An 18,240-nucleotide genomic window follows, 5' to 3' on the forward strand; every position below is an offset into this window, starting at 1 on the left:
TAAATACTTGTGAACTGCAAACTGCTTTCCAACACCTGTACAATGCCCCCTAATGTTCTAGCGAACATTTCAACTGCTGTTCTTGGAACGAGTGTCGACAGTGCGGCACGGTGGCGCAGCGGTAGAGTTGCTGCCCCACAGCACCATAGACCCCGGTTCGATCCCAACTATGGGTGCTTGTCTGTACTGAGTTTGTACCTTCTCCCTGTGACCTGCGTGGGTTTTCTCCGGGTGCTCTGATTTCCTCCCACACTCCAAAGATGTACAGGTTTGTAGGTTAATTAGTTTGGGTTAAATTGTCACGAGTGTGTCGGATAGTGCTAGTGTAAGTGGATCACTGGTTGGCATGAAGTCGATGGGCCGAAGGGCCTTTTCCGTGCTGTATCTTTAAAGTCTAAACTTATTCACCTCATAATCCTAAAACTATGTATGTACGTGTATATATAATAAACATTCACGTTTGCGTTCACTCAACAAACAATAATAGTGCAAAAAAAAAAGAGAATGCCCCCAGGTTTAGTTTAGAGATACAGCACGGAAACAGGCTCTTCGGCCCATCGGGACCACGCCGACCAGCGATCCCCGCACGTTAACACTACCCCACACCCACTAGGAACAATTTTTATATTTACCAAGCCAATTAACCGACAAACATGTACGTCTTTGGAAATGTGCGAGAAAACCGAAGATCTCGGAGAAAACCCGCGCAGGTCACGGGGAGAACGTACACTACAGCACCCGTAATCGGGATCGAACCCAGGTCTACGGCGCTGCATTCGCTGTAAGGCAGCAAGTCTACCACTGCGCCACCATCAATCACCCACGGTCTATGTAGTTAAGAGCCTATTTGGAGGTTGTAATGTTTAGTAAAGTAAGTTTATTGGCCAAGTATTAATATACAAGGAATTTGTCTTGGTGCTCTGCCCGCAAGTAACAACATGACATACAGTGACAGTTACGAATAACCCTATAGTTGTTCCTGAACTTGGACGTTACAGATTTCAGGCTCCTGTACCTACTTCCCGATGGGAGGGGTGAAATGAGAGCGTGGCCATGGTGGTGTGGGTCGCTGATGATGCTGGATGCATTTGAGGCAGCGACTCCTGTAGATCCCTTTGAGGGTGGGAAAAAGCGGTGTTTAATGTCCCATGAACTAGAGGCTGGGAAAGTTGTTGATTGCTCTGCTTTTGGCTACGTTGGATCATCCAAGCTAAGGATTCTGCAGAATGTATCTGATACTGGCCAGAACTTCCCAAGCTGACCCAGACTTTGTAACCAGAAAAGAGGCAAAGTGCTGGAGTAACTCAGCGGGTCAGCCGGCATCTCTGGAGAACATGGATAGTGACGTTTTGAGTCGGGACCTCTCACTTCTTAGTTTAGAGATACAGTGCGGAAACAGGCCCTTCGGCCCACCGAGTCTACACCGACCCCCAGACGTTAACACTACCCTACACATACACGGAGGGACAATTTGTCTGTCTTTTTATCACCAACCAGCATCTGCAGTTCCTTGTATCTCCTTAGTACCAAAACTATTTGTCTCCATTCCCTCACCAGTTGCAGTGTGTTGTTAAAAATGTTTTTCATTGTCATAGGTACTGAAACGGAACAATAAAATTCTTACTTGCAGCAGCGCAACACGTATATAAACAGAGAGCAAAGACAAAAGCAATGCCCCCCAGGTCTATGTAGTTCAGAGCTTATTTGGAGGTTGGAGTGTTTAATAGCTGCTCCTGAACCTGGACATTACAGTTTTCAGGCTCCTGTACCTTCTTGCCCGATGGCAGGAGTGAAGTGAGAAGGTGGCCAGGGTGGTGTGGGTCTCTGATGATGCCGGCTGTAGATCCCTGCGATGGTGGGGAGGTCAGTACCGGGATGGACTAGGCAGTGTCCACAACTGTCAGTGTCCGTGTCTTGCAGCAAATAATTGGGTCTTTTTATTCCGTTTCTCGCCCCCCCCCCCCCCCCCTTCTCCTCCAAAGATGGCATCTTGGCACAGCAGGGATTTGGAAGGGATTTCAGGAATGTCATTTGGCCCGGGTTTCAGTGTTGCTTGTGGGTCGGTGGGTTTGGGAAGCATCGGGAATGCTTGGAATGTTGGGTGGGAGGGGAATTCTGCTCCGGCTGTTCCACGCGTTGGTGCGGTATCCGTTTCAAAATAGCCATGGCTGGCTGGCTGTGTCGCTGTGGATCAAGGCAAAATGGAGACAAGATGGGAAGGCTCCTCAAGTGCATATTCTTGGGCAGAAAAAGCCCTTCTGAAGGGGAGACAGACACAAAGTGTTGGAGTAACTTGGAGGGTCAGGCCGCATCTCTGGGGAACGTGGATAGGCGACGGTTCAGGTTTGAACCCCCTACTTCAGACACAACGCCTATCCAATTTCTCCAGAGACGCTGCCCGACCACTGAGATACTCCAGCATTTTGTGTCTACCTTTGGTAAGGGGCGGCATGGTGGTGCAGCGGTAGAGTTGCTACCTCACCGAGCGAGAGACCCGGATTCGATCCCACCCACGGGTGCTGGTCTGTACGGAGTTTGTACGTTCTCCCCGTGACCTGCGTGGCTTTTCTCCGAGATCTTCGGTTTCCTCCCACACTCCAAAGGTGTGCAGGTTTGTAGGCTAATTGGCTTGGTAAATGTAATAATTGTCCGTAGTCTGTGTAGGATAGTGCTAGTGTGCGGTGATCGCTGGTTGGCGCGGACCCAGTGGGCCGAAGAGCCTGTTTCCGCGCTATATCTCTAACTAAACTAAATGCTGTTCATAGTTCCTGCCTCAACTACCCCCTTTCGGCAGCTCATTCCATATACCAACCCCCCTCTGAATAAGTTGCTCCTCGAGCTATTAAATCTCTCCCCTTGAACTTTATAGTCACTCAGCGTGGAAACAGGCCCTTCGGCCCAACTTGCCCACACCGACCAACATGTCCCAGCTACGCAAGTCCCACCTGCCTGCGTTTGGCCCGTATCCCTCCAAACCTGTCCTATCCATGTCCCTGTGTAACTGTTTCTTAAACGTTGGGATAGTCCCTGCCTCAACTACCTCGTCTGGCAGCTTGTTCCATAAAGGACTCTAAGGGCATTCACCCACTCTCTTCCAAACTGTAAATCCACTCCTTTAAGAAGTGCGGTTAAGGCAGGATATCTGAATGATTTCTTGATGAGCAAGGAAGGTGAATCATTTCTGGAGGTGGATGATGAGGTTGATCACCGATTAGTCATTACATGACTGAACAGCCCCAAGGGGCTGAGCTTCCCGCTCAGTATTATGTGTTTGCCTGTTCATCCTCTTATTTTTTGTTTTGCAGGATCCTTTGATTAACTCCCCTTTCCAGATCGCTGGCTTTGGGCCAAGACTTCACCCGCTGTCGTTTGGAGAAGGTGTAGAAGTTGACCCTCTGCCTCCCAAGGAGATCAGGTGATTACAGGGTTTTCCGCGCTGTCTTTAGTTTAGACATACACCGCGGAAACAGGCCCTTCGGCTCGCCGAGACCGCACAGACCAGCGATCCCCACACAATTTCACATTTCGACCAGGCCAATTAACCTACAAACCCGTACGTTCTTGGAGGGAAGGAGGAAACCAAAGATCTCGGAGAAAACCCATGGGGGCCACGGGGAGAACATACAAACTCCGTACAGACAGCACCCGTAGTTGGGACCGAACCCGGGTCTCCTGCGCTGGAATAGCCCTGTCCCACTGTACGAGTTCATTCAAGAGCTCTCCTGAGTTTACAAATTATCAAACTCGTGGTAAGCACGTAGAATGAACATGGCGGGTACGTCGGAGCTCGGGGACGTCTCTTAGCGGCTCGTAACATTAACGGCAGGTATTCGGGAAACGCGGTAAGCTCGGGAAGAAGTGAAGATTTTTCAACATGTCCACGAGAGCCCCGACTACCGACGAGCAGCCATTACCGTAAATCTCTGAGTTCGAATCAGGGCAAACTCGGGAGAACTCTTGAATGAACTCGTACAGTGGGACAGGGTTTTAAAGCAGCAACTCTACACGGCTCCACAGTGGCGCCCCTCTCTCCTTCCAAAGATGCGCAGGTTTGTAGGTTCATTGGCTCCTGTAAATTTCTCCTCGTGTGTAGGATAGAACCAGTGTATGAATGATCGCTGGTCAGCGCAGACTCGGTGGGCCGAAGGGCCTGTTTCCACACTGTATCTGTAAACTAAACTAAGTGCATTACACACACACACAGCAGCAGCAAAATAGGCGTGTAAACAGAGGAATAATTGATAACATGATAAGCAAAAATTCAATAAATAGCTAAAAGACCAGAAGTGCGCAGGTGCTGGACTCCCAACAAGTTAATTTGCAAGTCAAATCAGTGGTAAGGAAAGCAAATTCAATGCTAGCATTGATATCAAGAGGACTGGAATACAAAAACAGAGATGTAATGCTGAGGCTCTATAAGGTGCTGGTCAGGCCGTATTTGAATACTGCGAGCAAATTTGGGCCCACATATCTGAGGAAGGATGTGCTGGTTCTGGCGAGAGTCTAAGACGAGGTTCACAAGAATGATTCAGGAATGAGTGGGTTAGCATATGATGAGCGTTTGACAACACTGGGCCTCGACTCGCTGGAGTTTTGAAGGTTGAGGGGGGACCTCACTGAAACTTCCAGAATAGTGAAAGGCATAGATAGAGTGGATGTGGAAAGGATGTTTCCACTGATGGGAGAGTCTAGAACCAGAGGTCACAGCCGCAGATTTAAAGGGCGCTCTTTTAGAAAGGAAGTGAGGAGGAACTTCTTTGGTCAGAAGATAGTTAATCTGTTGGATAAAGGCCAGAGATGTTAAAGGTGTGAAACAAAAGGATTGAAGAGTTCATAAGATCAAAAGTGAGAGTAGAATTAGGCCATTCGGCCCATCGTCTACTCCACCATTCAATCATGACTGATGTATCTCTCCCTCCTAACCCCATTCTCTTGCCTTCTTCCCATGATCCCTGAGTTGGATGATCAGCCATGATCATATTGAATGGCGGTGCAGGCTCGAAGGGCCGAATGGCCTACTCCTGCACCTATTTTCTATGTTTCTATGACCTCTAACACCCGTATTATCTATCTATCTCTGCCTTAAAAATATCCACTGACTTGGCCTCCTCAGCCTTCTGTGGCAATGAATTCCACAGATTCACCGCCCTCTGACTAAATACATTTCTCCTCATCTCCTTCCTAAAAGAACATCCTTTAATTCTGAGGCTGTGACATCTGGTCCTGAACCAGAGGTGGGGAACCTTTTCATGTTGGAAGGCCGCATTAAGTTAGCTATAATCTAATAAGGCCGCATCCAAGAAACCTCAATTAGACATACTGCAAAATGTACATTATTTTGTAAAAATCTAACTACTAGTTGAATCTTCTTTTACACTTTGGTTTTTTAAATACAGTCATTTTAAGATTAAACTAAAAATAATAAAAGACGAACAAAAACATATTAATAAAAATAAATGGATTTGTTCTACAAAATTTGGATTCATTCAAAAGGCCGCACTTGATGGCCTTAAGGCCGCAGGTTCCCCACCCCTGAACTAGACTCTCCCACGAGTGGAAACATCCTCTCCACATCCACTCTATCCAGGCCTTTCAGTATTCTGTGCGTTTCAAAGATGTCCTGCCTCATTCTTTTAAACTCCAACGAGTACAGGCCCAGTGCCGACAAACGCTCATCGTATGTTAACCTACTCAATCCGGGGATCATTCTTGTAAACCACCTCTGGACCCTCTCCAGAGCCAGCACATCCTCAGATATGGGGCCCAAAAAGAATTGTGAATTACAGTCATAGAGTGATACAGCGTGGAAACAGGACCTTCGGCCCAACTTGCCCACACCGGCCAACATATCCCATCTACACTAGTCCCACCTGCCTGCGTTTCACCCATATTCCCCCAAATCTGCCCTATCCATGTACCTGGCTGTTTCTCAAATATTGGGATATTCCCAGCCTCAACTACCTCCTCATTTTATACACCACCACTCTTTGTGTGGAAAAAGTTACCCCTCAGATTCCTATTAAATCCATTCGGCCCATCGATCACTTGTTCACATTAATTCCATGTTATCCTCGAGTCTACGCTATTCAATCATGGCTGATCTATCTCTCCCTCCTCACCCCATTCTCCTGCCTTCTCCCCATAACCGCTGACATCCATACTAATCCAGAATCGTATCTATCTCTGCTTTAAAAATATCCATTGACGGCCTCCACAGCCTTCTGTGGCAAAGGATTCCACAGATTCACCACCCTCTGACGAAAGAAATTCCATCACATCTCCTTCCTAAAGAAACGTCCTTTAATCCTGCGGCTGTGACCGCTGGTCCTAGACTCTCCCACTAGTGGTAACATCCTCTCCGCATCCTCTCCATATCCAAGCCACAGGGAGAATGTGCAAACTCCACACAGACAGTGCCCGAGGTCAGCATCGAACCAAGGCCTCTGGTGCTGTGAGGCAGCTGCTCTATCAGCTGCACCAATGTGCTGCAAATGCATATTCCCACCCCCCCCCCCTAAAGGGAAAAAGCTTTTCCTCCACTGACATCCTCCCCATGTCTGGTCTTGTTAGAATTTCATAGATTTAATATCTCCTTTCATTGAAACTTACAGAATAATGAAAGGTATAGATAGAGTAGATGTGGAGAGGATGTTTCCACTGGTGGGAGAGTCTAGGAGCAAAGAGGTCCTTCTGCAGTTGTACAGGGCCCTAGTGAGACCACACCTGGAGTATTGTGTGCAGTTTTGGTCCCCTAATTTGAGGAAGGACATTCTTGCTATTGGGGGAGTGCAGCGTAGGTTTACAAGGCTAATTCCCGGGATGGCGGGACTGTCATATGCTGAGACAATGGAGCAGCTGGGCTTATATACTCCGAAGTTTAGAAGGATGAGAGGGAATCTTATTGAACTGTATAAGATCTTTAAGGGTTTGGACACGCAAGTGGCAGGAAACGTGTTCCCGATGTTGGGGGAGTCCAGAACCAGGGGCCACAGATTAAGAATAAGTGGTAAGCCATTTAGAACGGAGATGATGAAACACTTTTTCACACAGAGAGTGGTGAGTCTGTGGAATATTCTGCCTCGTGGGTGGTGGAGGCCGCTTCTCTGGATACTTTCAAGAGAGCCAGATAGGGCTCTTAAAGATAGCGCAGTCAGGGTTATGGGGAGAAGGCAGGAACGGGGTACTGATTGTGGATGATCAGCCATGATCACATTGAATGGCGGTGCTGGCTCAAAGGGCCGAATGGCCTCCTCCTGCACCTATTGTCTGTTGTCTATTGACCAGAGGTCATAGCCTCAGAATTAAAGGGCGCATTTTTAGAAAGGAGGTGAGGAGGAACTTCTTTAGAGAGAAGGAATAGGTGACGTTTCGGGTCGAGTCTGAAGAAATGTGTACAATTAGCAAAATGTAATCGGGTGGACAGTGAAACTGGTCAGAGGGCTGGGATGGGGAGGGATGGAGAGGGGGAAAGCAAGGATTACATAAAGTTGGAGAAGGCAATGTTCACACTACTGGGTTCACACGAAACTCCTCTTTGATCTCTCATTTTCACACCTTGCCCTTCCATATCTCTATGCCTTCCTCTCCCCTGAGTCTGAAGAAGGGTCTTGGCCCGAAAGCATCTCCAGTGCCCCGCTGAGTTACTCCAGGATTTTGTGCCTATCGTTTTTTTTTCTTTTTTAGTTTAGTTTAGAGATACAGCACGTAAATGGGCCCCTCGCCTGAGTCCATGCCCACCAGCAATCACTCGTTCACTAGTTACCCAGCCAATTACTCCAGCTTGTAGTCTATCTCCGAGGTGTCTTGTCTCCTCCATCGTTCCCATTGAGCATTCTCTGGTTACTCATCCCTCTGAGTGTTTTTACTGAACCAATGCCATTGGCAGCGGGCGTCGAGTGTAGTGTATCCACGATGGTGGATTGGAAAGCCACTTGTTTCTGTCGATGTTTAAGGTGGAAACTATGCATGCTTAAAACTTTCCTGCCTGCCGAAATCTTCCACAGGCCTGTCTGTGTCCAACAGTTGCAGACAATTTCAGCAGCTGCATGAGTTGTACCTCGTCTGTGCGTGTACTGAACATAAAATGGCAATTGGTGATTAGAAACTCAGTGGCAGGAACCTACTAGACATTCCACTGTATTACAATCAAAAGAGTTGAAGGGGAGTGGTGCAGCGGTAGAGTTGCTGCCTCACAGCCCCATTCAATCCTGACTACGGGTGCCTGTCTTTACTGGACTTTATCCTGCACTAAACGTTATTCTCTTTACCATGCATCTGTACACTGTAAATGGCTTGATTGTAATCATGTATTGCCCTTCCACTGACTGGTTAGCACGCAGCAAAAGCTTTTCACTGTACCTCGGTAACAATAAACTAAACTAACAAACTGTCTGTATGGAGTTTGCACGTTCTCTCTGTGACTGCGTGGGAGAGGGTTGGTGTCCGCTATTGCCGATTGTCCGCTGTAACTGAGTGAGAGGGGTAGAGTTTAACCCAAGGTCGGGAGGGGAGAAATGCGGTGTGGGGAGGGGGAGGGGTTAAACCTAGCCGGGGAGCGGCAGAGCCCCCCCGGACCCACATGCGGTGCGCCGGGGACGGGCCCGGTACTCACGCCTCCTTCACGCTGCTCCACTCTCTCCGCTCCCGCAACCGGGCTCTCCCGCCCACCGCATGGCGCCAACTCGTTGAGTACCTGGCGGAGGTGTGGGGAGGTACCGTGGGTGCTTTGGTCCGCTATAACCAAAACCCAGTATACAGAGGTCAGAGGTCTATTACTGTACATGGAAATGAAAGGTTTGGAGGCATGGTGGCCAAATGCAGGCAAGTGGGGGCTAGTGTAGATGGGGCAGCTCGGGGTCGAAGGGCCTGTTTCCACCCTGAAGGATTATATAACTAAGGGCAATTTAAAGAGGGCCAAGTAACCTACAAAGCCGCACATCGTTGGGATGTGGGAGGAAACCAGAGCACCCAGAGGAAAGCCACGCGGTTACGGGGAGCACGTGCAAACTCCACACAGACAGTACCCGAGGTCGGGATCGAACCAGGGTCTCTGACACTGAGGCAGCTGCTCTACCAGCTGCGCCACTGTGGTGCCCCAGCTAGCTGAGTAGAAGGTGGCTGATGTATTGGGCAATACTGTAAGGGGAGTCTTGGTAGACAAAAGTGCTGGAGAAACTCAGCAGGTGCGGCAGCATCTATGGAGTGAAGGAAATGGGCAACGTTTCGGGCCGAAACCCTTTCTCAGTCTTGTTTAGCTGGACTGGAATGATAAGCCTGTTGATTAAGTATGTGGGCTTTGCTTAATGTGCTGCCTGGTCTCCACCCAGCCCTGGGAGGGTTTAGAAACCTGTTTCTGCAGACTTGTTGTGCATAGTTTGTACTGTGGTAAGTTGTGCCACTCTATTAATGTTTTTTAAATGATTGAATAGGAATCCATCATAAAGATTGTTTCCTTTTATGGGTGTGATTCCAGTAACGACTGCTTCATCTGGGTCAACGTGTCCTTTGCTGGAACAACTGATAAAACAGCATTGAGGGGAAATGGAGACAAGGTTCTGGAGTAGCTCAATGGGGTCGGGCAGCATCTCTGGAGAAAAGGGAGAGGGGATGTTTCGGGTTGAAACCCTTCTTCGGACTGAGAGTTGGGGAGAGGGAAACTAGAGGTATGAAAAGGTTTAGAACAAATCCGAGTCGGCAAGGAAAGGTGGGAGCCCACTCTGGAGAATAAGAATAGGTGACGTTTCGGGTCGGGACCATTTTTCAGTTTGATTTCAGTAGTTTGGACGGGTGGGAGATTGCAACCTTCACGTGGTCTATACTAATGCAATCAACCCAACGTCCACAAACAAGATCAAATAGAACAAGTTGACCTGCAACTTTAGGCTGGGCATGAAGAAGTAGATTGGAGAAAGCTGGAAGAGAGGTGGAGGCAGGACAAAGCCCAGCAAGTGTCTTGTTTGCATATCGTTCATTCATTTGTTCTATATCTCTCTACATCACCATCTATATCTCTCATTTCCCTTTCCCCTGACTCTCACTGAAGAAGGGGCTCAACCCGAAACGTCACCCACTCCTTTTCTCCAGAGAGTGATCCCCACACATTCACACTATCCTACATACACCAAGGACAATTCACACTAATATCAACCCAACTAACCTACAAACCAGTACGTCTTTGGAGTGTGGGATGAAACCGAAGATCTCGGAGAAAACCCACGCAGGTCATGGTGAGAAGGTACAAACTATGTACAGACAGCACCCGTAGTCAGGATCGAACCTGGGTCTCCGGAGCTGCATTCGCTGTAAGGCAGTAACTCTACCACTGTGCCACCGTGACCACCCTCTCCCTCTAAGCATGTAAAAAAGGCAATGTTGCAGTGGTCATGGGAGATTTCAATATGCAGGTCGAATGGGCAAATCAGGTAGGCACCGGACCTCAAGAAAGGGAATTTGTAGAGTGCCTCCAAGATGAACTCTTAGAGCAGCTTGTAATGGAGCCTACCATGGGAAAGGCAATTCTGGATTTAGTGTTATCATAAGTGATAGGAATAGAATTAGGCCATTTGGCCCATCAAGTCTACTCCAGCATGCTGATCTCTCTCCATCCTAACCCTATTGCCTTCTCCCCATAACCTCTGACTCCCGTACTAATCAAGTCCTACAGTATCCAAACGGGCCCTTCATCCCAGCTTTACCATACTAGCCAAGATGCATCACCTACACTACTCACCTCCCCGCATTTGGTCCATATCCTCTCCAAACCCCTCACATTGACGTACCTGTTCAAATATCTTCTAATTGTTGTTATAGGACCTGCCTCATCTACATCCCTCGGCAGCTCGTTCCATATATGGACCACCTTCAGAACGAAAAAGTTGCCCCTCAGGTGTCTATTAAATCTTTCCCCTCTTCCCTTAAACCTATGTCCTCTGGTTCGTGATTCCACTACTTTGGGTAAAAGTTTAGTTTAGTTTAGCATCATGCGCACCGAGGTACAGTGAAAAGCTTTTGCTGCGTGACTGTGCATTCACCCTATCCATTCCCCTCATGATTTTATAAGATCACCCCTCAGCCACCTGCACTCCAAGGAATTATGTCCTAGCCTGCCCAACCTCTCCCTATAGCTCAGGCCCGCAAGTCCTGGCAACATCCTTGAGGTGGCTGCTTCATAATAAGGTTCTCTGTGGAACATGGTCACTTGATGTAAGAAAATGGAGTTGGCCATACGACTTCTCAAACCTTGCCCCCTCACCTCCAACTTCTCCCTCTAAGCTTGTGAAACTCCAGCAGGCCCACCATCCTTTCCACAGCCTGACCACGTATCTGCCGCCCATTGCCCATCATCCCTCACTCCACTCATCTGTTGAGCTGAGTCTCCAGGTTGTCATCACTCCAAACCCCCCTCTTCTCCCACACACATTGTCCCTGCCTTAGGGCTGTCTAGTTTAGTTTGGGGAAACAGTACGGCAACAGGCCCTTCAGCCCAACAAGTCCGTGCCGACCAGCGATTCCCACGCATTAACTCTATCCTACACACACTAGGGACAATTTACAATTTTACCAAAGCCAATTAACCTACAAACCTGCACATCTTTGGAGTGTGGGAGGAAACCGGAGCACCCGGAGAAAACCCACGCAGGTCACAGGAGAACGTACAAACGCCGCACAGACAGCACCCGTAGTCAGGATCGAACCCTGGTCTTTGCCGCTCTGAGGCAGCGACTCTACCGCTGCGCCACCGTGCAAAAAGGAGAGGCCCACAGCTTGTTCAATGCCACAACACAACTTGTGCTTGTGAATTTGTAAAGGCTGGGACTTGAACAAGAAGGTCCCTGGGTCTGTGACAAATCACTCCATTAATGCCTGCTAACTCCATTCAGTTCCTTGGCCTTCTGCCCCTGCTGCCAAAAGTGAAAAGTGATAACTGGGACGTTATGCAGGTTAGCAACCAAAGGGAATTCAGAACTGGAAAACAAGCAGACATTAAAGCTGCGAAATTCAGGACCAGAAAGAGAAAAATTGGGAAAGATTGAATTAAGTGTAAAACAAAACAGATATGGAACTATTTGAAAAATTGGTGAATTTTTAAATCTCACTTGATTTAAAAAAAATTGGAAAGCTTCTAATAATTCTGTTTTTATGCCAGAGAGGAGGCCTGCTGGTGAAGGCAACTTATGCTTGTAATTATAAGATGTATACAGACAATGTCTTACAGAGCTGAGAACCATATTCTACACTCTGGATCTTCCCCGTTGCTCTACCTAACAATGGCCGAGTGGCGCAGTGGGAGAGTTGCTGCCTTAAAGCGTCAGAGACCCGGGTTGAATCCTGACCACGGGAGCTGTCGATACGGAGCCCGCACGCTCTTTCCATGACCGCTTGGGTTCTTCCAGGGTGCTCCGGTTTCCTCCCACATTCCAAAGACATACAGATATGTAATGAACCAGATTTGATAAAGGAACTCGAGGTAAAGGAACCATTAGGAGGTGGCGACCACAATATGATAAGTTTTAGTCTGCAATTTGAGAGGGAGAAGGTGATGTCGGATGAGCCCGTATTGCAGCTGAGCAAAGGGGACAACAGAGGCATGAGGGAGGAGCTGGCCAAAGTTGACGGTGGAATAGCAATGGCAGGAATTTCTGGGAATAATTCGGAAGATGCAGGGTCTTTTCATTCCAAAGAGGACAAAAGATTCCAGGAGGAGAAATAGGCAACTGCGGCAGACAAGGGAAGTCAACGACAGTATAAAAATAAAAGTGAAGGCGTATAGTGAAGGATTGGGGAGCTTTTTAAAGAACAGCAGAAGGTAACTAAAGATAATATGGGGAGAAAAGATGAAGTACGAAGGTAAGCTAGCCAATAATATAAAAGAGGATAGCAGGAGTTTCTTCAGTTGTATAAAGAGCAAGAAAGAGGCAAGAGTGGACGTTGGGCCGCCGGAGAATGATGCTGGAGAGGTGATAACGGGGAATAAAGAAATTGGCAGAGGAGTTGAAGAACGTTTGTGCATCAGTCTTCACAGTGGAAGACACCAGCAACGTGCCTGAAATTCAAGTGAGTCAGGGAGTGGAAGTTAGTGGAGCGGCTATTACTGGGGATAAGGTGCTTGGGAAACTGAAAGGGCTGAAGGTGGATAAGTCACATGGACCGGATGGACTGCACCCTAGGGTTGTGAAAGACGTGACTTTAGAGTTTCTGTAGGCGTAGACAGTGATATTTCAAGAATCCTGAGGTCCCAGAGGATTGGAAAATTGCCAATATTACCCCGCTGCACAAGAAGGAAGCAAAGCAGAATAGTGGGAACTATAGTTAGTCTGGCTTTGGTGGTTGGTAAGATTGTAGAGTCCATTATAAAGGATGAGGTTACAGATTACAGATAAAATAGACCAAAGTCAGCATGGCTTTGTGAAGGGGGCGTCTTGCTTGACAAATTTGCTGGAATTCTTTGAACAAGTAAATAAATGAGAGTTGGTAGATGTTGTTTACTTAGATTTTCAGAAAGCCTTTGGTAAGGTGCCACACGTGAGGCTGCTAAGGAAGATGAGAGCCCAGGGTATCAAAGGGCAGATACCAGCATGGACAGCAGGTTGGCTGGATGGCAAAAGACAAAGTGGCAATAAAGGGGGCTTTTTCTAGTTGGTGCCAGTGACTAGTGGAGTTCTGCAGAGGTCGGTGCTGGGGCCAATACTCCTCATGTTGTATATTAATGATTTGGACGAGGGGATTGAAGGCTTTCTGCAAAATGATACGAAAACAGGTGGAGGGGCCGGGAGTGTAGAGAAAGCAGGGACTCTGCAGAAGGACTTGGACAGGTTGGGAGAGTGGGCAGAGAAGTGGCAGATGGAATATAGTGTAGCAAAGCGTGGAGTCATGCATTTTGGTAGGAATAAAGGCGGAGACTATTTTCTAAATGGGGAGAAAATACAGAAATCGGAGGGTGCTAAGGGACTTGGGAATGCTGGTGCAGGATTCCCAAAATGTTAATCTGCAAGTCAAATCAGTAGTAAAGAAAGCAAACTCAATGCTAGCATTTATTTCAAGGCGGCTTGTATACAAAAACAGGGATGTAATGTTGAGGCTCCAAGGTGCTGGTAAGGCCACATTTGGAATATTGTGAGCAATTTTGGGCCCCATATCTAAGGAAGGATGTGCTGACCCTGGAGAGGGTCCAGAGGAGGTTTGCAAGAATGATCCCAGGAATGAGTAGGTTAACTTATGATGAGTTTTTGATACCACTGGGCCTGTACTCGCTGGAGTTTAGAAGAATGAGGGGGGGACCTCATTGAAACACACAGAATAGTGAAAGGCTTGGATAGAGTGGACGTGGAGAGGATGTTTCCACTAGTGGGAGAGTCTAGGACCAGAGGTCACAGCCTCAGAATTATAGGACGTTCTTTTAGGAAGGAGATGAGCAGAAATTTATTTAGTCAGAGGGTGATGAATCTGTGAAATTCTTTGCCACAGAAGGCTGTGGAGGCCAAGCCAGTGGATATTTTTAAGGCAGATATAGATAGATTTTTGATTAGTACGGGTGTCAAAGGTTATGGAGAGAAGGCAGGAGAATGGGGTTGGAAACATTGAAACATAGAAAATAGGTGCAGGAGGAGGTCGTTTGGCCCTTCGAGCCAGCACCGCCGTTCATTGTGATCATGGCTGATCATCCACAATCAGTAACCCGTGCCTGCCTTCACCCCATATCCCTTGATTCCGCTATTCCCTAGAGTTCTATCTAACTCCCTTTTAAATTCATCCAGTGAATTGGTCACTACTCCCTTCTGTGGCAGACAATTCCACAAATTGACAACTCTCTGGGTGAAAAAGTTTTTTTGCATCTCAGTCTTAAATGGTCTCTCCTTTATTCTTAGACTGTGGCCCCTGGTTCTGGACTCCCCCATCATTGGGAACATGTTTCCTGCATCTAAGTCATTTTATAATTTTATACGTTTCTATAAGATACCCTCTCATCCTTCTAAATTCCAGTGATTATAAACCCAGTCTTTCCAATCTTTCCTCATATGACAGTCCCGTCATCCTGGGGATTAACCTCGTGAATTTATGCTGCACTCCCTCAATAGCAAGGGTCCTGTACAACTGCAGAAGGACCTTTTTATTCCTATACTCAAATCCTCTCATTATAAAGCCAACATGCCATTAGCTTTCTTCACTGCCTGCTGTACCTGCATGTTAACTTTCAGTGACTGGTGTACAAGGACACCCAGATCTCGTTTTTCCTAATCTGATACCATTGAGATAATAATCTGCCTCCTTGTTCTTGCCGCCAAAGTGGATGACCTCACATTTATCTACATTATACTGCATCTGCCATGCATCTGCCCACTCACTCAACCTGCCCAACACCCTGCAGCCTCATAGCATCCTCTTCACAGTTCACTCTGCCACCCAGCTTTGTGCCTTCTGCAAATTTGCAAGTGTTACTTTTAATCCCATCATCTAAATCAGGGGTGGGCAACCTTGTTCTGCATAGGGGCTAAGACTTATGTCTGTGAGTGGATGGCGGGCCATATCTACCACATGGATCCCGCCCCTAGTTATGGGCACCTATGGACCATTGACTTGGCTCTGTCCTGAAGGGGGTGGCTCAAATACACTCACTCATCCCCGGCCTATGGACAACCCCAATCCCGACAGTGAAGCCCAGACACAGAAGGTGCGAGGTCGTGCCGGCAGCTTTGCGCAGGATGCGATACAGCCGGAGCACTGCGCTCGGCCGCGCTGTGGAGCTCAGTGGCTCCGTAATTGTGGCCTCCTTGCGTCGCTGAGGCCTCGGGCCTGGGAGGTACCGGAGATGATGGAAGGCGGCGGGCCAGATGATTTTGGGTTACGGGCCGCATTCGGCCCGTGGGCCGGAGGTTGCCGACCCCTGATCTATATCATTAATATATGGTCCTTTATTGTCACTTATACTGAGGTCCAGTGAAATTTGATTTGTCATACAGTCGTACCAAAGAAGCAACAAGATACAAAATGACATAAAGATTAAACATAAACAGCCACCATAGCGGCGTGTGAGAATCCCCAGAGCACACAGCATAAGCGGTGATCCACAGCCATCAGTTCAATGTCCGGGCCACACGCACGCACGCACGCACGCACGCCACGCACACACACACACACACACACACACACACACACACACACACACACACACACACACACACACACACACACACACACACACACACACACACACACCACACACACACGCTCCTTCACCGTGATGTGACCAGGGTTGTACTGACCACTGACACTCTCTGCAGTCCCTGTCCGCCCGAACAGTCAGAAAGCCGTCCACACTCGCACCAGACTCCGGGATGTCCACACGTCCCCGCAAACACCGAGATCACTGCACTCCCTCCAAGTCCCCACCAGCGCAGGCAGCACGTCCATCTTGTTTTTCGGCAACCTCACATTCCCCACTGTGATTTTTGCCTTCTTCATCCTTTTAGAAGGGAGTATCTCTATCTGATCAGCCATGATTGAATAGCGGAGTAGACTTGATGGGCCGAATGGCCTAATTCTATTCCTATCCAACGTTTCTGGTTTGGTGTTGTGTTTAGCTTGGTTAGGTTTAGAGAGAGAACTTGAGCCCTTTGGCCCACCAAGTCCATGCCGCCTATTGATCATCCGTACACTAGTTCTATCCTACATGTCACAGAAGCAGATTAACCTACAAACCTGCACGTCTATGGATGGTAGCAGAGTCATCTTTGGCTCGTCGCACTACTTTCCCTGTCGTCCTGTTGAGTATCAGAGTCCTCGTTATCACCTGTACCACAACCAACAATGGAGCATTGTGGGCTCCAGCTTACCTTGATTATTGTTGCTTTTTGCATATCTTCCATTTATTTGTCCCATATATCTTGTTTCTCTTTTGCCGACTCTCAGTCTGATGAAGGGTTTCAACTCGAAACATCACCTATTCCCTTTCTCCAGAGATGCTGCATGTCCCGCTGAGTTACTCCAGCTTTTTGTGTCTATCTTTGGTTTAAACCAGCATCTGCAGTTCCTTCCCTTCGCATTGAGTCATGGGTCACGGATGGGCACGTTGGAATTGTAGAACCAGGGAGGGTGAGCTGTGACTTGATGAATAGTTTAGTTTAGACATACAGCATGGAAACAGGCCAGTCGGCCCACCGAGTCCGCGCCAACCAGCGATCCCTGTACCCTACACACACTAGGGACAATTAAAGTGCCTGTCCCACTTTCCAGAGTTACTCACGAATTACCCGAGTTTCCCCCTTGATTCAAAACTCGGGAGAATTACGGTAATAGCCAGCCGTAGGTACTCGGGGCTATTTATTTTACTAGTGGATATTTTTCAACATGCGGAAAAAACAGCCCGACTTACCTGATGCCCCGAGTACCTACGGCCGGCATTACGAGCTGCTACGAAATATCTACGGACTTGCTACAGGCATTCTCTGAGTTTGAATCAAGGGGAAAACTCGGGAGAATTCGTAAGTAACTCGGGAAAGTGGGACAGGGCCTTTACAATTTTACCAAAACAAATTAGCCTACAAACCTGTACGTCTTTGGAGCACGGGTTGAAACCAGAGCACCAGGAGAAAACCCACGAGGTCATGGGGAGAACGTGCAAACTCCGTGTCTGTGGTGCTGTGAGGCAGCAACTGATTGATTGTGATAATCAGCCCCTGTTGTGTGCTCGTGTGTTGCAGGTACACCTCCTCGGTGAAGTACGACTCCGACCGGCACTACATCGACAACGTGTTCCTGCAAGCACCTCTTGGGCGTTGGCTCTTGCAGCCAGAACGTGGTGTGCTGTGTCCCGACTGCACAGGGCGCAACTACAAGACGGAGGCTGAAAGTTACGAGATGCAGCGCATAGCCGCAGCGCTTCCTCAGGCGCCCGTCATCGTGTAACCCCAAGTACGCCAAGACTGTCTACACCACCACTGTGGATTCCAACTGCAGAAAAGGCCGTGCGCCGCTTTCTATCCAGCGTGGAACCGATAGTGACCGGACTGCATTAAGGCCAAGCTCCCCGGACATTGTGATTTCCGCTGAATACAAGTTTCTGCCCCTGGACCCTCCTATTGCGTATCTGAACTCTGGCGGGCTTCAGAACTGCTTCAAACTGCATTTCTTCCCTCCCCCCTCCCCGCCCCACCTCCTCCCCCTTGCATCTTAGAATCTGAGAGGGAAAAGTTTTCTTATTAATAATAGAAAAAAAATTAGGATTCTTTCCGAGCCCATTGTCAC

The 18,240-nt window shown here is 48.1% G+C and overlaps 1 protein-coding gene across 1 annotated transcript in view; it reads left to right on the top strand.

The window, feature by feature from the left end:
* rflnb (refilin B) overlaps positions 1–18,011 on the top strand; it is a 51,007-nt gene extending 32,996 nt beyond the window's left edge. The window contains 6 exon segments of the mRNA XM_055657399.1: positions 3,306–3,415; positions 17,697–17,757; positions 17,759–17,800; positions 17,803–17,865; positions 17,867–17,953; positions 17,955–18,011. Of these exon segments, the coding sequence (XP_055513374.1) occupies positions 3,306–3,415; positions 17,697–17,757; positions 17,759–17,800; positions 17,803–17,865; positions 17,867–17,953; positions 17,955–18,011 (420 nt within the window).
* Positions 18,012–18,240: the final 229 nt, after the last annotated feature.

Source organism: Leucoraja erinacea, chromosome 28, assembly GCF_028641065.1.
Source record: "Leucoraja erinacea ecotype New England chromosome 28, Leri_hhj_1, whole genome shotgun sequence".
Lineage (NCBI taxonomy): Eukaryota > Metazoa > Chordata > Chondrichthyes > Rajiformes > Rajidae > Leucoraja > Leucoraja erinaceus.